This window comes from Ipomoea triloba, chromosome 13 (assembly GCF_003576645.1).
Source record: "Ipomoea triloba cultivar NCNSP0323 chromosome 13, ASM357664v1".
Lineage (NCBI taxonomy): Eukaryota > Viridiplantae > Streptophyta > Magnoliopsida > Solanales > Convolvulaceae > Ipomoea > Ipomoea triloba.
Genome location: NC_044928.1, coordinates 21,168,469 through 21,190,640, shown reverse-complemented (window position 1 = coordinate 21,190,640; position 22,172 = coordinate 21,168,469). Strand labels below are relative to the sequence as shown.

Here is a 22,172-nt window from a genome sequence, read left to right as displayed (position 1 = left end):
GTCTCTTCGTCTCCGTAGCCGCCGGCTTGTAAAAAAATTTTGAATAAAAATGAATGAGTACTGTAGATTTAAAAGATTTATATATACTAATAAAAAAATTAAACACACACTCAACTGTCAATATTTTGACCGTTGAGTACATATGTAATTTATTTCATATAAGGCCTCAACGGCTATTTAGCTGTTGAGGCTTAATAACATTAACTTTTTTATTTAAAAAAAAAAAAACACACACACACACACAAAGCTGCATGGTGGGGGATAGATCGACCCCCACTGCACCATCTGCGATTGAGCGACACGCGCCTTCGCGCTATACCTCTGGAGAGATAGTTCTCTTCGGAGGTAAAGCTTTCATTGCCTACAACTATTATCTTTCTCTTTCTCCCCCGTTTCCTCCTCTTATCTCCATGGTTGGAGATGTCCTAAATTTCCAAAGCTGGCATAAGGAAAAGGAAAAAATTTAGAGATAAGAGTCAAATAGACGCTTCAACTATAGGCCAAACCGCCAAAGTGCCATTAGCCCCTAAACTAACAAAAGGTCCAATTAGACCCTTCATCACTTCACTTTTATGCATAATTTCTCACGCAAAAGAGGGTACAAATCAAATCTCAAAATGAGCCTAAAAAAGCTTGACTCATCTGTACCAGAGACTTGCATACACGAATATTGTTTGAAACTTAGCAACCCATGCAGGCTAAGTTCATTGCAACACTTCAATATATAAATTTATGAAGTGCTCATTTTGTTTAAGTTCGCCGAAAGTATTATATTTGAGTGCTCTAATATAGTGTTTTAATCCATTTTATCTTGAAAGACTAGCGCTACAATGCTCTTAGCACCCTCGAGAAGTAGCGAATCAGTTTTAAAGAGGGTATGTATTCACATGACTTGAATTTTCTTTTGTGATTATTTTCTCCAAAATTTTAATCCTGTTACTTATTTTATTTTATTTTATTTTACTAACTTTTTATCCTACAAAAAAAGCTACCTTGCTTATTGCCACAAAGATAGAATTTTCTTATACAACTATTAAAAGTTCCTGATCATCACCATGTAAGGTTGATGAACAAAGACTACAACCTTTTGTCCATACAATGTTGGAGGTATAGGTCGACATCTATTGCTTTTGTTCATGGAATAATTATTGACTCCATAAATTTGACAAGCTATAGTGCAGACACCAAATTTGGAGGCGTGGTGGCGATAAAATAATTTAATGTCTATTGTCAAGTATATGTATATATTTTCTTTTATAGAAGAGAAAATTGTACATTTGGTCATTTTTTGAAAACAAATCCGAGCCAATATATTAACCATTAGCAAACAAATCAGGAGGTATACCATCTCAGAACATACGGTCAGACTGAGACTCAACCACACTGGTCAGCTCACTGGTCAGCTCATGAGCAAACTGGTTCCTAGACCGTGGAATAAAGACAAACGAAAACAAAAAAGAACTAGTAATAGACAAACAATCTAAACCAAGATAGGATCTATTGGTTTCCCTTCTACGAAGAGCCTGAACCATATTTAGACAATCAGATTGAACGCATACTTCGCCAATGCCCCAAGCTTTCAAAAGTTTAAATATGATCCCTTATTGGTAAAATGAATATATCCGGTTTATATCAAAGTCGTTTAATTATTTCAAAAGTTGAAATATGATCCCTTAATGGTAAAATGAACATATTTGGTTTATATTAGAGTCGTTGTAGAATGAGATTACTTGGCTAATCGTCTAATCCTTTATTCATGATTACCTATACATAGACCTCTGACAGAGCAGGATTCGTATCTGTCCGGGTAAAACCCACATGATTTCTTACCATTTGAATAAACCCATTTAAGTTGGTAACTTTTAACTATTTTATGGTATACTTTCCTCCTTATAATATTTTATATATATATATATATTAAAATTACATATTTAATACATAGAGAATAACATATTTTTTCATTTTTTTTCTCCCTTATTTTTTTATTCCATTCTTCAAAAGTAGAGGAGCAAAAGGATTATGAATTTTGTAATTAATAAAGGATTTGAATCTAATAGTAGGATAACAAAAGTAGGCAAACAAACATGATAATGTATTCCCTAACCAAACACACCCTTAGATTGCAAAAGGCAATAGACTACCAAACATTGGCTTAGGATCTTGAGAACAGACCCCCAAGAAAAAACAGAAAACCAATCTTAGCCTTACATTTGTAAAAATCATATGTATCATATCAATTTTTTTTTTTTAAAGTACAGTGGTATTTTTGTAATTATTGTCAACTTAAAAAAAAAAAAGTTGTGACAATATTGTAAGTATCGTCAACTTTACCATGCAACTTTTAACACTATAATGTGCACTTTTAACAACATAATGTGTATTTATAGATAACTTTTAAACATATCAACGAAAAAATTAAATTTTAAACATAAATCGTGAATGTTCAGCTCTGAGCAATAAAAAGTGAACCTCTAAACCAAATAAAACCAAAAAAACTCAATCATAAACTCTAATTGCATTGCACTTTCGTATTTTGCAAAATGTAATTTTTAATACTATAACATGCACTTTTTAATACTTTACCGTGAACTTTTTAACAACATAATGTGCATTTTTGAAAAGTCTTAAAAAGTGCACAATATAGTGTTAAAATTTGTATGGTAAAGTTAGCGATAATTATGAAAGTTGACGGTAAAGTTGATATGATCCGTTCGATTTTTTAGATATAAGGCTAAAATTAGTTCTTAGTTTTTCCTTGGAGGGATGTGTTCTAATACATGAAGACATGTTCTCATATGAGCCTTTGATCTCAAGTTCGTGTATGGTCATGAATTTTTTAGATTTATTGCATTATTTATTTACATATATTTATGGATGAGTAAATTAGTAATTTTGTGTGCATTTAGAATCTTGATATTATTATTTGTAGATGTTGTGCATGATTTTAGGATTTATATTTTTTGTAGGATTGTATTTTTGGTAAGATTGTGCACTTCCAATTCCATACGTGTGCACTTCATAGTTCATACTCCATCAATGTGCACTCTAGTACAGATTCATATGCAAGGTAGACCTGGGTCTACGGCATAACTAGTGTAAACAAGTTCATTATTTCAATACTACAAGTTTATCATTCAAATATTTCAATTAAGTGAACCTAATGTTCTAATATAATGTGCCTAAACTCTCAATTCTCCAACTACCACAATTTAAAAAAAAAAATAAATAAATAAAGCTTGAAAGATCAAAACAAAACCTGTGATAGAAAATTTGACATCACAAGAATAAAAAAAACTCGCACCAACTATAATTGAAAAACTCCAAGCAAAAGCATCAATCGAATTATACAATTACCAAGTCAAAGGAACTGAGAATGCAAATATTAAATCACAGATCCAATTGGAAGAAGAAAAAGGCGGAGAAAACTAACAAAACTAATAGTAAACCGTTAACGGAAAACAAAAATTGAAGTTAAAAGGGGGGGAAATTTTTGTAATATCAACAAAAACAGTGTCATTTTGGTTCATGGTATGTGAACCATGGTCTTGAGTAAAATTTGCCTTAGCCAAATTCTAGGCTTGCCAAGTGGCTAGCCACATAGGCCTGCGCCATTCTACCGGCCCACTTTGCCAAATCTAATTTACATATCTGTAGCCTGGAAAGCAATGAAAAGTTGGTCTGTAATCCATTTTGTGGGTGAATATTTGAATGGAAGCATGTGCTTGTTATAGTTTTCCCTAAAACTAAAGAAACGACTTGATTAAGAACTTTGTCCTCGTACTAAGGGTTTTTCTCTATTTTATTGGCAATTCTCAAGCAACTTGTAGTAGTCAAGAAAGAATGCTCCGTTCCCACACTTTGTAAGAATTTTGAGTTTAAGCATATGTTAAGTTAAAAACGTTCATTGATCTCTAAATTCAATGTACTGGATTATATTTGGACTCTAGAGGAACAATGAAGCAAGTATAAAAGTCTGTATACAAACTGCAATCAATAACATATGTCGTGTGCTCACATCACAGGCAAGAAACACAAAAGAAAACAGAAAATAATAGTTGGAAAAATTTTAAAAAGTTTGGGGCCCTTTTACTAACTGAAAATTTTCTCAAGTTTTCCAAAAAAATTTCAGTTAGTACAAGGTCCCCAACTTTTTTAGAAAATTGGATTATGTTTCCTGTTCTCCAATTTTCATGTTTTTCATAAAACTGGAGAAATTTTTCAGTTAGTAAACGGGCTCCCCAGTTTTCTTGAACCCAAAACTCCCTTGTTCCTTACATTATTAGTATTCAAGATTCACCCCTAATAAATTGTAAATACATACACTTCTATAATAGGGCAATACAATGATAATCAAAGTAAGATTGGTTAATTCTACAGTAGTTTCTAAATAACTAAATTTTTAATATTAATTCGAAAACAAATTAATAAGCTAAATAATTATTTAATAGTTCTCAAATAATTAAACTAAGTAATAAGCTAAATAACTATTTAGTAGTTTCTTAATATTGAAACAATGTAATTTAATTTTAATAAAATAAGACTTCTCCAATTAGCAACTTCCTAAATAACCAACTCCCAGAATGTATCAATATACCTCTGTTTTTCAAACATGAAATTCATTAAACGGAGAAGAGATGGCAGCATTGCAGGCTAACTTCGTCAGTCAAAACCTCAAAGTGAATCTGGAATGGAGTTTCTCAAGGGCATCCTGCAATTCACAAAGGGAAGGGATTAGGGTTTCATTTGGGCAAAATGTGATTAATGATTATTATGAACACAAATTGATAATATACCTTGAGCTGCTGTATTTGAGATTTCAACTGACTTCCTTCATTGCTTGTCTCGGAACAAGCAATCACAGGTCGGGTATAGCTACAAGCTCAACCTAGAGCTGGTTTTGAAGGAACAAATACATAGGGTACATTTTGAATATGACATAAATTACAGATTCCAAAAGTCAGCAAATAAAAAATGTGATGAGATCCTTTCCATCTTAACCTCTTTACTGTAACTTTGATGAAATTATGCACCCAAATGCTAGGCCAACTTAGCACCAAACCACAGGTAAAACTAGCAAGGGCCTAAAACAGAGCAAATGCTGACAAAGGAAAATAACTACAAGTAAAGAAAGCATGTTAAACAGTAGAAGAGTATAGAGAAAAACTAGTCTTTCTTGATCTCAAATATCCTTCTAAAATTTAAATCATGTAACACATATTAATTGACAGTAAAACAACAAATGCCATTCTAAGAAAAAATTATATGCTTTATAAGAGTGTAGTGTTGTATATAAAGATGATATTTTCAAACAATAAACTATCCAACTAAATACTTGAAAATACAAGTTTTTTGTATGGTAAGACAACTTGAAATAAATAAACATTTATATATATTGTTGATATATTGTTAATTAAATGTAATAGCATATTCAAAAAAAAGTATGGAAAGCCTTCATCTTCAAATCTTTTACAATTTGACGTCATAAAGTACTATTTGGAGCCCAGCCGGAGGGCAGGCTACAACAAACAGTACCGATTCAGATCTCCGTTCTTAAGGATGCAATCATCAGGCTTTCTTTCTAAGAAACCAAAAACAGAACCAGCAATACAATAATAACTGATAATCCCATTTCACCAAGAAAATGAACAACGTATTGTGTGATCTATGTTAGCATATGAGCTTCCATTGTTGCAACATGAGCAACCTTGGCAACTGCTCTAACAGAAATATAGGTAATGCAACTAATATTAGCAGCCTAACAAAATTGACCTAAACTGCAATGAAAAGTTAATAATGATCATGATTTAGATTCAGAAATTCTATGAAAGATGCATCAAAACAACAACAACAACAATCATAATAAGTTATCTAAAATGGGAACACTGAATAAAAAAATACATTTGATTTACACTAGAAAGTACAACTAGTAAATTCTTTTATAATAATAAAGCATATAATTGTCAATCAGTCTACATAATTCCAAACATTTTTCCAATTTTATTTTGGATTATCCTAAACAGCCAAATTGCCTATAGCACAAATTTTACCTTATCTTCTGATAGCAGTGGAAGTTGAAGAATAATTTCTAGTGGTTCAGCATCGGCTGCCATAACAATAAACTCTGAAATTCCTTTGTTTAGTGTCTTAGTGGCTGAAACAGAATAAAACCACAGTTTTCTCATCCAATTGAATACGGTAATTAAAGATTAAACAAGTGGAAAAAAAAAAAAAAAAAAACAAGGGTAAAATAAATACAAAATAAACATGAAGAAGAAAATAACCTTCATTAGCAACCTTTTAAAGATGCTTATAGTTGGCAGCTTGTTGAACCAAGTTCATCATCGTTGCGGTGAGCTGCGCATCGGCCAGCGGGTAAGCTTGGGTTTCACACCTTCTGTTGCCTATACATACATATACTCCGTATATAATTAGAAATGCGGTAATCGGGAAAAGCACGTTATAAGTATCAAGCACAAAACCAAAAATCAAAATATCATTTACCATTTGGAAATTTTTGCAGGGAAATAGGGCTACGGTTGTGGAGAGGATGAAGAACTAGGGTTTGTAGGGGCTCAGTTAGAAGCGGAGAGATTGAGAATTATAATTTACTTCATTTAATCTCAATCTCTACTATTTCAATCTCTACTATTTCACTTTTACTCTTTACCTAGCAACCATTTAATAAGTTATATTCATTTTTTGGATTCAGGTCCATTTGAAAATCCAAAAAATAATTTCTAAAAGTCATTTGTCTGGGTTCTGGGAACTCACTGGGCGTGTGATAGGAGTGAATTACAATTTTGTTCCACCTAATTCTTATATAATTCCAAAAGCAAGCAAATTCATTCATATGGTTGGAGGTAATTGCAATTACGTGGAGTTAAAATTCCCTCATTTTTAAAGAATTAGAATCTCATGCCCCTTTAGTATTTCAATTCCATAGATTTTAGGAAGAAAAAAAAAATTTAAGACAAAATTTCCATGATGTTAATGTGCATCAAAAGAGAGACCAAGAAGTCAATGTGTAGCAACAGGTTACACTAAGAGACCCCCAAATCTCCAGCAGGCTTGACTGTACAGGTTTGTCCTACTGATCCCACATGTTACTCATAGGCAATCAAGCATCCTGAATGGCGGGAAGCAATGAATCAAGAGTTTAATTCTCTCTTACATAATCAAACGTGGTGTCTTGTTCCCTCCAAGCCTGATATGAATGTTATTGGTTGCAAATCGGTTTTTCGCACCAAGAGGAAAGCAGATGGTTCCATGGAGAGACATAAGGTCAGGTTAGTAGCTAAAGGTTTTAATCAAGTTCCAGGTCAAGACTTCTTCCTATAGTGAGCACAATGAATGATGTTGGTGGAGAAAGTGAAGACAAATCCATGTCAAAGACCCCAAAAGAAAAAGTCTATGAGCAATCCAATCGTAAGAAGCCATATTATATCAGGAGCAAGGCAACAATGAAATCCTAATTCTTTGGAAACAATGATGACCCTGTCAACCTTGAATGAATGAAGATTAGACTTTGACTGTTTTTGGAAAATTGAATGACTTGAAATTGTAATGGTTGTAATGTAAAATATAGTCTTGGTTAATGAATTAAAACTTTAACTCATTTTTTGGAATTGTAATGGAATATGTAGTCTTGGTTAATGTCAATGTCATGAAACTTTGACTCAATTTTTGGAATTGTAATGGAATATGTAGTTTTGGTTAATGACTTGAAACTTTAAGTTAGTATTTTGCTTAATGCATTGTGTGCATTATATTGAATAACTTGAATATTTAACCCAATTTTTGGTTAATAGTGATATGGATTATGTTGAATGAATTGTGATATGGATTATGTGCATTCTTGATATGAATTCTGTACATACTAAAAGGATCAGTTTACATTACTAAAAGGATCAGTTTACATTACCAAAAGGATCACTTTATAGATTACACAAAGAAAAGATAAGTACATCCATACATTACTAAGTTCATTACCAAAAGCCATTCCATACATTATCAAAAGTCATTTCATACATTAGCACAATATCTACTACCAACAAAAATTATAAATATTACAATAAAAACTCCTAAAATCTTGTCCAACTACTTCAATAGTTTGTCATCCTCCTTCTTATCACCTTTAAGCTTCATATTTAATTTCCTTATCACTTCATCTTATCTATTTATGCGTTTTAACAATCTCAGAATTATTCACTTCGAACGATAGCACATTGGAGGATCATACGGATCTATAAATCCACATCCCACATGAATCTGTAATTATGTATTAATTCAAACAATGGTTCGGGAATTATCTGCAATTTTACAAATGACGTACATATATTAATTTAAAAACAAACAAAAAAAAACAAAAACAAAAAACCTACTTACAATACTGCCGGTGCATTGCCAAAATCTCTTACCTGGATTCTCATTTGTCCATGAAGTTCGAATCTTCAATTGGTGACCACATCTACAATGGATAATTGAAAATCTTTCTCCAAATTCATAGTACTCATTACCATAATTAGAACAAGAAGAATAGGAATTAGCCATACCCAGATACAATGGAGTAGATGGAGAATGACATGTCTTCCTTCTCTTCCTTCTTCTCTTCTTATTTTCCTTCTCTTCCTTCTCTTCGTTCTCCTCTTTCTCGCTGAATATTACGGCTCAAACCAAGTGGAATGGAATAAAAAGGGTCAAGATACACTTTTCATTTTTCAACTACACATAGAAAGACCAAATTGCCCCTATGATTAAATATAATTTGACTAATTAATATTTTTCGATGAGTTTTGGTTGACAATTTGGCCGGAGTGACCAAAATTGATAAAAATTGAATAGTTAAGGTACTAAATTGATAGTTTTAAAAGTTATGATATGGATTACAATTAACAAGACCCTAATAGTCATAGGACCAAAAGTGAATTTTCTCTGAACATAATATACTAACTTTATCTATATGTGTGTGTGTGTGTGTATATATATATATATATATTACAAAAGGTCCCTTTCAAGTACAAATAAGGCTTCCCATGCGAACCTGTGAACTGAAGGAATGCACAGTAATTAAGTATTACATGAATGTACAACTACACCAGCTCCACGACTTCTGCACAAATGCACTGCATCTACTACATGAATGCACCGAAATTACTACATGAATGCACTGAATTTACTACATAAATGCACTATGCTTGATGTGCATTCATGTAGTACTTACTGTGATGTGTATTCATGCAGTACTTACAGTGTTGTGTATTTTATGTAGTAATTATAGTGCTGCACATTCATGTAGAACTTACGATGCATTCTTCATAACTTATAAGTTCGCAGGTTTGCATGGGAATGTTGGTCAGTTGAGCAGCACTCTATATATGTATGTACATACACAATAATATTGTAAAAATGAATCCATAATATTTTGAAATTGAACTCATATTATATTAAAAATGAATATAATATATTGACTTAATATAATTTTATGTTAATTTAAAATATTAAAAAAATATTAATATAGGTATCATTTAAACTATGTTAAGTATAATATTTTAATAATATATTTTTTTATACATTAATTTTATTTGTATAAAAATAAATAAACTTAAGTTGAAATAAAGAATTTAATTTAGTGTACTTAAAGGTGGACAATGGTCCGATCCATGGTATAAAAATCCAATATTTTGGGCAACCATTACTACGGAGTATAAACTAAACTATCATGTAGTGTGATGACATTTTTGTTACCATTCCAAATGGGTAGTCACAGAATCGATCTCCAGTGGTGAAATCATTGATTCTTTGAATTCAAAAAGATTTAAAAATTAGCTAGTGTTTTAAAAAAATAAACATATATATCATTATGTTATTATTTAATTCTTTCAAAAATAATTGCAATTTCAAATTAAAATATTTTCTTAAAATGAGCGAGAAACAATCATTATTGCATGGACCATAATATCAAATAATGTACATTAAGTACACAAATAATATACTTTTAATGTATTAAAATGTACTTTGTATTCAGAAAAAGTATATTATTTGTGTACTGAAACTATATTATTTTGTATAATTTGCATTTAGTACATGAATAATATACTTTTAGTATATTAAAAATGTATTTTTTTATGGTAGTCCACACAACATTGTGTGGACCATGGTTCACACAATAATTTGGCACGGGAAAAACTTATTTTTATATATATAGAAATCCTTATAACATTATTTAATAATTTAAATAATAGAAAAAGATCATGTGGACAAAACTCTAGTAAATAAATAAATTAAATCTCAAGCAACCCAATCGCACTAATCCCGCTATCTGAGTCAGAAACAGTTGATAGAATTAACTTCCCTTGACATGAACACGAACTATAATTAACTACTAATTAAGAATTTGAACAAAAGTGCAGATATACATATAATAGCAACCCACGTATGGGAGTAGCTATTAAGATCGAGTTGGTTGACATTAAGCTTAGAAAACACACTAATAGGAATTAATTAAGCTCTAAATTTGTGAGAGTTGCTTGACATTCATAGGGTAAACTTCAGTTTTCCGTATGGAAGTATAAGCCTTCCTAGCAATCACTGCATTTACTGCTTCAGTTGGATGTAAGGCATCAAAGAAGACATGATTGCTCCTGTTTGCACATATGGATCCTACTTTCTTGCATAGAATCCCATTTCCACCTTCATCTATTGAGGGGACTTCACAACAAGCATTGCTTGCATCTACAAATCCTTTTTTTAAAAAATAATATTTAACAACAAATTAAAATTTACATATATACAAGCTTAAAAATTAGATGCAGATACTACTTGCCATTTTTAGGCACATTTTGTTTATGAGAGTATGGTTACAGGAAAAATGGTCAAATGCATCCCCGAACTTCATACGTACTAGAAATGAATTATTCCCTCGAACTTTTGAAAGTTGCACTTAAGCACATCAAAATGTCAATTTAGTGCATTAAAGCCCAAAAATCGAATAGTGACCAGTAATAACAGGTCGTTAGGATTCCGGTAACCTTCGGTGACCAATGAATGGTCACTAGTCCCCTTCTTTGAAAAAGGTGACCAATTGGTCACCTACTCCCAACGGAAAAGGCAACCAATGGTTGCCTTCTTTGCTAACGAAGGCGACTTGCTGGTCATCCTTTTCAAAGAAGGCGACCGACGACGGTTCCTTAGTTGCCAATTTTTCCCTAAAAGTTTATTTTCGTATAAAGTTCAGGAATGTATTTAACCATTTTTCCTTGATTATATCTTGTTTAATCAAATCTTTAAAATCTATTCTTTCAAGATTTCAAGATTTTTTTTTGAATTTCTTGTCATCAATCAGAAAACTAAGAGAATTGAATAGGATACTAGGAAAACAAGAATTAATGATATATAAAATCAAGGATGCGAACCATTATTAATATATTTTTATATAATTTCTAGCATATGATCACGGTTATTGTGCAAAATGAATCTCGATCAATTTAGTGATTTTGTTTATATACTATCATTATCAATATAGATTATGATGAAAATGAAAGGTGTTTTGTTAACGAATAAGTGTATACTCACCATTAGAGGCATGATTCTTAATGATATCCCTAATGACCTTGTATGCATTGACGAAAACTATGTTAGAAGCAGGCATTTCTGGCAAAATGGCATCCACCAATGTCCTCAAGTTGTGGTTGAAGAGATGAGCTGCTCGGTTGAGATATTGGATGCAACCGCTGCGGCGGGGGTTCCTAGCCTTGGCTGATGGACTGCACCCATTGGGGTTTAGAGACATGACCACAAACTTGCGAGCCCCCAATTTGTACAACCTCTGCACCATAACATAATATTACAACTATCAAAATGAGCGGAGTCTGATCCATAGATATGTCCCTCAATAAGGGGGGCAAAGTTTACTGTAGACAATTGGTATCAGTTAGCATGTTGTGCAGTTGAGACTGACAGGTGCGGGAGGTTTGTTGAAATGGTTTAGAAAGCCTAATTCAACATCTTTCTATCAAAATGTGGCATCCCTAGTAATGCCTTTTGACGTAGCGATAAGCACTTTATCCTGACACTATAAATACAAGTTCTTTCCTTCACAAATTTCACTACACTATGAATAGTAAATATGACAAGTAAAATGGACGAGTTAGTTTTTTTGGTAAGTTATTGAAATCTATAGGTATTTAATTTATCAATAGATTTTCGTTGGTAAAACGCTGAAATATACATTGGTATTTAAGCTATAGTTATTTAATCCGTTTTTAATGTGTTAGTATTTTATTGTTTTCTTGTAGTGGACTGGCTGGCATTTTAAAATTTTTAATTCATTGAGACTGTAAATTGTAAACAATTTATTATATTCAATTCGATACCTAAGAATGCATGGAAAATACCACTTTATTGTTGACTTGAATGCCAAAATAAAAGTATTAAAAAAATTAATAACCCAAAGAAATCAATATATAGCTCCTTTAAGATGAAGCAAATAAAAACTCCCAATCAATATAGAATTGTAAAAGAAAGTACCTTTAGTTGGTGGGAGAGTGTTGTGGTCAAGTGGGAAGTAAAAGCTTGAAGAGTGAGATTGGCATTGGGTAAGCCCAAGAAGTAATTGAATGAATAGTCGTTGCCCCCGGCACTCACAACAAAGAGGTAGTTTTGCAGTAATTGTTGTGCTTTATTATCCAGCTGCTTCTCCAATTCTGGCACAGTCACATGCTCAAAATTCTCCACTTGTTTATTCAAGCAAATCACATTTCCCTGCATGCATGCATGCATGTATTGAACATTTTATATATATGACAATTTATTTTAAAAAGGCAAAAACTTGTGTGAGACCGTCTCACCGTGAGACGGGTCGGGTCGGGTCGGGCTAAGATGTAGATGTGACACTTATACGCACAAATGTAATACTAATTAGGAATCAAAATTTTGTTACTAATAAGGATAAATGTAATACTTTTAAGGGAAAATACAATACTTTTACATTTCGATTTAAAAGTATTACATTTTTCCTCAAAAGTATTATATTTTTCCTTATAAGTATAAAAAATTTGTCAACATTACTTATTATGAAAAATGTAATACTTTTTCTCTTATAAGTAACAAAAATTGTATTCCTGATTAGTATTATATTTGAGCATATAAGTATGACATTTACACATATAAGTATGACATTTGCATGGTGCTTTGACCCTGATGGGGATATTGGGTACGGGTTGTGATTTATTGGGCTCACGTTATTGGGCCGGGGTGAGGGTGTGTGTGTGATACCGCAGGGGGTGGTGTGGTGTGTTACTGCAGGGTGTGTGTGTGATACCGAAGGGGGTGGTGCAGTGTGTTACTGCAGGGTGTGTGTGTGATACCGCAGGGGGTGGTGCAGTGTGTTACTGCAGGGTGTGTGTGTGATACCGCAGGGGGTGGTGCGGTGTTACTGCAGGGTGCGTGTGTGTTACTGCAGGGTGCGTGTGTGTTACTGCAGGGTGTGTGGTGCAGTGCGTTACTGCAGGGTGTGTGGTGTGGTGCATGTGTGGTGTTACTGCAGTATGTGTGATGGCGGTGCAGGGTGTGGAGGTGTGGACCACGTGGCGAGAGGTGAAGGGGCAAGACTGTGGAACGTACACGTGGACGACATGGATGGGGGAGGGACTACTATAAATACGGCTCCTGGTTTCTCATCAAGACACGGCTGAACACTACAAGCACTACGATCTAGTGGTCCTTGGTTCTTACTTTCAACCCATTTGTCTAGGTTCGATTCTTGCCTCCGGCATAATTTGTCACTGTTTGGGTCACAGCCTTGGATCCTCTCTTGTTGGGCTTAGCCCCCGTTTTGTATCTCTATACCCGGTTTATGGTGGACCCGGTCCCAATAAAACCATCATTGGCACGGTCCGTGGGGACGCTACGAAAAGTACGCGTTCCTAGTTTCTACCCGTTTTACCATCCCCTTTGCGCAATCAAACTCGATGTATACCGAAATGGCTGAGTCCCAAGTGGACTTTCCCCAGGCCCGCAGTAACACCTTAACTAGCGAGGAGAAAGACACCGAGGGAGCCTCAGTACAAGGTGCTAGAAACCGCAACTAGTGCCGGAATGAGAGAACTCGTCATGAGTAGAAGTTGAACCCTTAGCCTCCATCAAGGAGCACCAGTGCCAGAAGTTTGTGTGAAAAAACATCTTCACCAGTGCCCACCCGTCCAGGTTTGAAACGCTCACCATCTGAAAAGATTTTTTCCAATAAATAGGATATGATAAAGGAGAAAAGGTCCCGGGGAGGTAATTTTACTCGTAAGCGGTCTGCATTACTATATGGTCTTTAGTTCGTTTCAATAAATTATTTCTGTCGATGAAATATGTGCTCCTATTTGCTAAGCATGTTTAGGCATGTGGGTTTGCGTTGCTCTGGAGGCAACCTACATGCGCGTACTGGACCTGCAAAGGCAGGGTAGGCGGTTCATGCGCTGGTTACTTATGCATGTGGGCTTGCGTTGCTTGGAGGCAACCCACATACGCGTACTGGACCTGCAAGCCAGGGTAGGCGGTCCATGCACTGGTAACTTAGGCGAGCGGGGCGTGTGGGTTTGCGTTGCTTGGAGGCAACCCACATGTGCGTACTGGACCTGCAAGCCAGGGTAGGCGGTCCATGCGCTGGTTACTTAGGCGAGCGGGCCGTGTGGGTTTGCGTTGCTTGGAGGCAACCCACATGCGCGTACTGGACCTGCAAGCCAGGGTAGGCGGTCCATGCGCTGGTTACTTAGGCGAGTGGGTCGTGTGGGTTTGGGTTGCTTGGAGGCAACCCACATGCACACACTGGACCTGCAAGGCAGGGTAGGCGGTCCGTGCGCTGGTTACTTAGGCGTGCGGGGCGTGTGGGTTTGCGTTGCTTGGAGGCAACCCGCATGCGCGTACCGGACCTGCAAGACAGGGTAGGCGGTCCATGTGCTGGTTACTGAGCGGGGCGTTAGGGTTTGCGTTAATTGCTTGGAGGCAACGCACATGCACCGGACCTGCAGGGCAGGGTAGGCGGCCCATGTGCACGACATACATGCACAATCATGTTTCTCAACTGTTAACATGTTATTACCCTGCTTCTTAGCGGGTGACATATCATGTTTCTTAGCGCGAACCGCCCCTCGGAGCAAGGCATCTCTATGAGCTCATGCGAAGGGAAGACGGAAAACATCTCTTTCTCTTTTTTGCAGCGTACGTGTGAGAGCTATGTTATCCTGACAAACCGCCGACAAGGTAGGCAGCCTGCATATTGGGGTACATGGGCAGCTAGGTGTAGAGGCAGATACAGCTGAGGAAAAACACATCAAGGAAGCCAAAACGTCAAAAAATGTAGGCAATGGTTGAAAACACAACCATCACTAAGCCTGGTAGAAAAGGAGATGTAGAAGTCGCTGTTGAGCCCGAGACACCAGATCTTGAAGGCGAAGTAAAATCAACTATGCTTGATGGATCCACAATTCCAACAGCACTTAAGCGTGCTATCTGCTTGGAGGGAAGCGTAACCGAAGATGTTACCCCAACACGAGCACTCTCAAGAATCCTGAGAAAATCATCTGCAAGTGAAGTAGTAGGAGCAAGCAGAGGAGTGAGGGTGACAAAGAGTGAGATGCTTTGAAGTCTGCCTTACACTCCCGAATCCGAGCATACCCCTCGTGTGTCTCGCGAAATCAGACTTCCGCCACGACTGCTCTACCACTGAAAGTCAGGGCCCACTATTACTCACATTGAACATATGTAACAAAAGTGACAATTGAGGGGTCACCTCGACCTCTTGACACCGGGTGATGAAGTAGGCAATGAATCGATGGTCGGGGGTGATTGGTAAGGAATTCAGACATTAAGAGAAAGGGGCTAGTTGGAGAACATAAGGTATGTGGTGTGCAACAGGGGCACGTGGTAATGGCGTGACGCGTGACAATAGCAGTGATGAAATTTGGCAGCAGCATACGATGGTAGTGGGGTGTGTTGTGCAGTGGAGTCACGAAGCGGGTGGTAGTGTATTCTTCGGGGAGGTTAGTGTGATGTGGTGGGGTGAGAAAAGATTGTTCAAATAAGGTGGGAGGCTCCTAAATTTAGGGCATGATTAATCCTAAATTTTAGGGGATTGGGAAGACTAGTTCTATTTCCTTTAGGACTCTGGATAAGGGATTAGTATTATTCTACTTCCTTTAGGAATCATGATGCCTAAAAGAAGTGGGGGACTTGTGATGGGGATATTGGGTACGGGTTGTGATTTATTGGGCTCATGTTATTGGGCCGGGGTGAGGGTGTGTGTGTGATACCGCAGGGGGTGGTGCGGTGTGTTACTGCAGGGTGTGTGTGTGATACCGCAGGGGGTGGTGCAGTGTGTTACTGCAGGGTGTGTGTGTGATACCGTAGGGGGTGGTGCGGTGTTACTGCAGCGTGTGTGTTACTGCAGGGTGTGTGGTGCAGTGCGTTACTGCAGGGTGTGTGGTGCGGTGCGTTACTACAGGGTGTGTGGTGCGGTGCATGTGTGGTGTTACTGTAGTATGTGTGATGGCGGTGCAGGGTGTAGAGGTGTGGACCACGTGGCGAGAGGTGAAGGGGCAAGGCTGTGGAACGTACACGTGGACGGCATGGATGGGGGAGGGACTACTATAAATACGGCTCCTGGTTTCTCATCAAGACACGGCTGAACACTACAAGCACTACGATCTAGTGGTCCTTGGTTCTTACTTTCAACCCATTTGTCTGGGTTCGATTCTTGCCTCCGGCATAATTTGTCACTGTTTGGGTCTCAGCCTTTATCCTCTCCTGTTGGGCTTAGCCCCCGTTTTGTATCTCTGTACCCGGTTTATGGTGAACCCGGTCCCAATAAAACCATCAGACCCGACCCGACTCGTCTTACGAATAAGGATCCGTGAGACGGTCTCACACAAGTGTGACCCTTTTAAAAATATGATATATATGTTTTGTTCTTAAATTATAGAAATATGATATTTTTAGCTTTTCAATTATAACTGTTGTCACTTATCGTGTCTCAATTGTTTGTGAAATTCATTCTTGAGTTTTATTAGGATTAGGTTAAAGAAAATTAATTATTTCGTAGATAATTAATTGAATGACTCCGTGAGACGGTCTCACACAAGTGTGACCCTTTTAAAAATATGATATATATGTTTTGTTTTTAAATTATAGAAATATGATATTTTTAGCTTTTCAATTATAACTGTTGTCACTTATCGTGTCTCAATTGTTTGTGAAATTCATTCTTGAGTTTTATTAGGATTAGGTTAAAGAAAATTAATTATTTCGTAGATAATTAATTGAATGACAAAAAAAATCTCGCTTCATAAACAATTGAGAATGAAAGATTGCTAAAGTAAAAATGAAAGACGAAAAGTGCAATTCTCATAATTCAAGGACAAAAGATGTGTCATGCATGTGAAATTGTACTAAAAAATATATATAGTGAAATTAAACGTGAATAGTGTATAAGGTTGGTTCCAAGTTTCTTGATACTTGATCTTTTTGTATTATATATATGTGTGTGTAATTGAATCTTCTTAATATAAACATAAAAATTAAATTGATAATTAACTATTTTAATATAACATATATTATGCAGTTTGTGTTTTTCATTTATTATTTTTTGTACTATTATATTGTTAATATAATCCTAATTTCAGAATCAAGCATTAAATGTAAAATATTTACTTTCGTATCTAAAAACATTTTTTTTTGAATACTACTAACTCTATTACAATGTAGTATCTGTTCATAACTACTTTCTCAACCTATTGAAGAACAAGAATCAGCATTGCCTCCACTAAAGCTCAAACCCACCACCTCCCGTATAAAGAGAAGGATTTGATGCCATTGGACCACAAGGTCCTTGGCTCATATCTAAAAACATAATCCATGTTACTTCCAGTCTAGGTTATATATCTAATTTATGTTTGTATTTTTAGTACGTGCTGGCATTTTTGTATATTATGTTTTTAAAGATGTACTATACAATTTTTTAGAGAAAAGTACTCCTACTGTTATAACTTATGTTATCTTTTTCATTATTGTTATTATGTATGCATCTACCATATCTTTTCTTATATTTTTCAATGGTAATAATATATGTAGGCATTGTATATTGGATTAATATAATAAAAAAATTTGATTTCATTTAGATTTTAATTAGTAAGGATTCGTTAGCTATTTTCTAAACTATAAATATCAAATTTATAAAAATGATTACATTATTATTAGAGTTAATTGCATTTTTTGTCATAGATTTATAGGTGATCATCCATTTTTAGTCCATTTTTATCAAAGCATCCCATTTTGGTCCTAGTATTATTGTGGTATGACCATTATTTTTGGTCCTCTATCAACAAAATCGTTGAAATGCCGTTAAATACAAGGACACATTTCGATCTTTTTAATACAAAGTTCGTTGACTCATTATATTTTTTATGTTTATCTTTTTGAAAAATAATTCATAATTGAATACCGAAATGTCTTTGTATTTAATGATATTTAAGCTATTTTGTTGATAGATGACAAAAAATGGTCATGTCACAAAAAAAAATGACTAAAAGTGGACTGTCACCTATAAATCTATGACAAAAACAGAATTAACTCTTATTATTATTATTATTATTATTATACAATAATATAAATATCTAAAATCTAAATTAAAAAAAATCTTATAAGAGCGAACCAATGTTATTACCCATGATTTATGTATATATTTCTATGCTTATTGAGTTGTATATTCCGTTACAAATATTGTACTATTATTTTTATCGAACAAATTTATCTTACTGTATTAAACGTCCATTAGTATGTATTAAATGTTACCATAATTTTATATTTAATAATTTACCATATCTAAGATTCTAACTTTAACAATTTTTTGGTACTTAATTGATTTTTGGTGTAAAGTTTAGGGCTATTTAATTTGACCCTTTTCCCTATTATAAATAATGAGTTGTAGTTTAGTGGCATCAAACCATTCTCTTTATACGGGAGGTGGTGGGTTCGAATCTCATTGTAATAGAGTTAGTAGTATTTAAAAAAAATAATGAGTTGTAATATTTTAAAATAAAATAATAATTTTATTTTTAGCATGGGTTATACCGTGGACCATGGTCCACAATGCATTGTGGACCATCCACAATGCATTGTGGACCATGCGTCATGGCTGATATTGCAGTTGTGTTGAACGGATACTGCAGTTGTGTTGAAAGGAAACTGCAGTTGTGTTGAAAGGGAACTGTAGTTGCGCGGAACAGAGGCCATTTCATTTGTCTGTAAATGCAGTTGTGTTGAAAGGATACTGCAGTTGTGTTGAACGGATGAACGACCTCTGTTTCGCGTAACTGCAGTTTCCTTTCAACACAACTACAGTATCTTTTCAACACAACTGCAGTATCCGTTCAATACAATTGCAGTATCAGCCATAACCACGGTCCACAATACATCGTGGATCATGGTCCACCATATAATTTGCGAGAAAAAACAAGAGTATTTTAATAATACTCCGTATTAATTAACTGAGTAAATGATAAAAATACTTTGGTATTTTGACTATTTTCTTTCTCTGACAAAATTAAAGAGCATGGGACTTGGAAGTTGGGAGGTAGGGCACGCCAGCACTAATTGTATACTGTTGACATGAGTACATGACAGTACTGTACTCATAATGAAAAATTTTCAAGTACTTGCAGGATTGTATTTTATTTATTTGATTGTATCTGCTGATTTATTTGATACATATACATACATATATATATATATATACATATATTGAAAGAAAGGAAAAAATACAAAGGTTGAAAGAAAGAGGTAAGTTGAATAGTATGGATGCGGCAAATTAACATTAATTAAATAGCCATTATACATAATAATATGTTATGTTTATTTTTTTTGGCAAAAATATATTATTAATAAGATTCAATCTCTAGACCTCCCACAATAACAATATACTTATTACCAACCAAGCTATCACAACATTCAAGAATTATTGGCTATGTTTGACAAACTTATGATGTTTTTGGAAAGCAGAAAATGATTTCTAGAAAATGTTTTCTGAAAAATGAGTCATTTTCCAGAAAATATTTTCTTTTCTTGTGTTTGGCAGCAAAGCAGAAATCTATCTTTTTGTGTTTGGTCCATTTTCCAGAAAAATGGTTCATTACCCATCTATGCAATTTAAAAATGTAAAACAATCACAATTATAATAAATCATTTATTTCTAACAAAAAAGAATTCACAACAAAACATTGAAACATCTAAAAAAAAAACTCAACAAAAAAAAAATGCCTCCACTGGTTTCACGGAAACCGCCACTGATTTCCGTGAAACCAGTCTTGGCTTCGTGAAACCAATCGGCCAGACTGGTTTCGGAAACCAGCCTGGCCGGACTGGTTTCCGCGATTGATTTTTGAAACTAATCTGGCCGGACTGGTTTCGAAATTCAGTCTATCGACGGGTAGTCCAATGGGTATTTTTGTTTGGAAATAAATTACAACTGAAAAAAAAGAAGAAAAAGAAAGAAGGATGATAAGAAGATGGAGATGAAGAGCAAAGCACTTGGGCGGAAGAGGGAAGAAGCAGCTTCGAAAAAAAGGGAAATCATTTTCCTTAAATGTGCCTTCTTTTCCATTGACCAACAAGTCATTTTCCTTTGACCCTATTTTTCCCCTCTTTCCTAAACACCAAAAACCCAGAAAATGATTTCTAGAAATCATTTTCCGGGTTTCCAAACACATCCTAGTTGAAAATTTCACTTTTGGTCCTTTGACTATTATACATAAATCACATTTGATTATTGACTATTAATATTTTCTAATTAGGTGCATAACTATGCAATTTGTATCACATTTAATCCTGCCAGTCAATTTTCTGACCAACTATTACCAAAATTTCAACGAGAAAATCAAAGTGATGTAATTTAAAGGGTATTTTGGTCTATGTAGTATTTATTTTCTTCTTTTATTTCATTCTTCCTCTTACAATGGCATCTCATGTGGCCGTCCAATGCCTGGCTGGATGAGAGGTAGGAGCACTAGCGGATCCAGCACGAGGATAGCTGCCCCCACTCACCCCACTCCCACCACCCATATAGCCCTTACTAAAAATAGGAAAAAGCATAAGAAGTACTAAAAGTATAAAAAATATAATAGTTTATTTGGGATGTTAAATGGCAAAAACCCTATTAATTGGAAAATTTCTACCCTAATGAAATAAGGGTTTCATTTCCCTTCCTCCTTTCTTCCCCAACTATTAATAATCATTCACATTCCCCTACTACCAAACATTCAAAATACTTTCACCAAACCCATTACCATTACCAAAGTATTTGATACTCATACTGATTTCGATTTTCATGTGCGAACTAAACACACCCTAACTCTCGAATTAACTACAAACTCATGCAAATATTAATTCTAAAAGAGTAACGCAACATCCAAAAAAATAATTTTAAAAAGTTAAAGATTTTGAACATATTTAAAACTAAAAGCGAGCAGGAGCGGGTATTTACTAGTATTCATTACGTACTACATACGTACCAGGACAGAGCCAGTGTCATCCAGGATTCCAGACCCACCGGAAGCGTAATTGACACCATGAACAATGTTGGGTCCTCTGGTAGAAGGATGAGTGAAGGGTGGGATATAAGCAGGGAGTTGGAGGTGTTGTCCAAGAAGATCAATCACATTCTTCCCATTTGTGAATCTCCCACTCGCCCCACCTGGGAAATCTACACCATACGGCAAGTAATCGGCCTTGGCTATGGCGTCTATGAGGTTGTTGTTGTTGCCGTTGTCGACCAAAGAGCTCCCAAACACGAACATTCCTTGGATTTTGGTTCCGTCATGGCAACTGCGGCACAGTGATGGCAGGCATGCAAACAAAGTGAAGAAGAGAGCGTGGAAAGTTTGTGGCTTTACTTGACCCATTATTGCTACTGTATGTTGAGGGAGCTGAGGGAGGTGTTTTAATAATGTGTGTGATAATTAGAGAAGAAAGATGAATTGAATGGAAATGTATGTTGGAGCCTTGGAGGCGGTGATGCATCTATTGGTTTCTTATAATGTAATAATGGAACCATTCAATGCTGTTCAGCGCGCGACTGGTCATAACTCATAATTAATGTGAAATGGGGAGGAGGGAGGAGGAGCCTTATATTTTTGTTT

At 35.2% G+C, this 22,172-nt stretch overlaps 1 protein-coding gene and 1 long non-coding RNA gene across 3 annotated transcripts; both read right to left on the bottom strand.

The window, feature by feature from the left end:
• Window positions 1–4,492: 4,492 nt before the first annotated feature.
• On the bottom strand, window positions 4,493–6,610 carry LOC116001794. 2 transcript variants are annotated; one of them, XR_004094289.1, is made up of 5 exons: window positions 6,502–6,610; window positions 6,282–6,401; window positions 6,048–6,151; window positions 4,794–5,098; window positions 4,493–4,708 (listed from the first exon to the last, which is right to left on the bottom strand). It is a non-coding gene; the product is annotated as an uncharacterized LOC116001794 (long non-coding RNA). The 2 variants fall into 2 exon arrangements; XR_004094288.1 differs by having other exon boundaries at window positions 4,794–6,151.
• Window positions 6,611–10,426: 3,816 nt separating this feature from the next.
• LOC116003155 (GDSL esterase/lipase At1g29670-like) lies at window positions 10,427–21,953 on the bottom strand. Its single transcript, XM_031243321.1, has 4 exons — window positions 21,546–21,953; window positions 12,526–12,759; window positions 11,572–11,824; window positions 10,427–10,740 (listed from the first exon to the last, which is right to left on the bottom strand). Exons 1-4 carry the CDS (start codon window positions 21,933–21,935, stop codon window positions 10,508–10,510), a joined length of 1,110 nt encoding a protein of 369 aa, XP_031099181.1. The 5' UTR covers window positions 21,936–21,953; the 3' UTR covers window positions 10,427–10,507.
• Window positions 21,954–22,172: the final 219 nt, after the last annotated feature.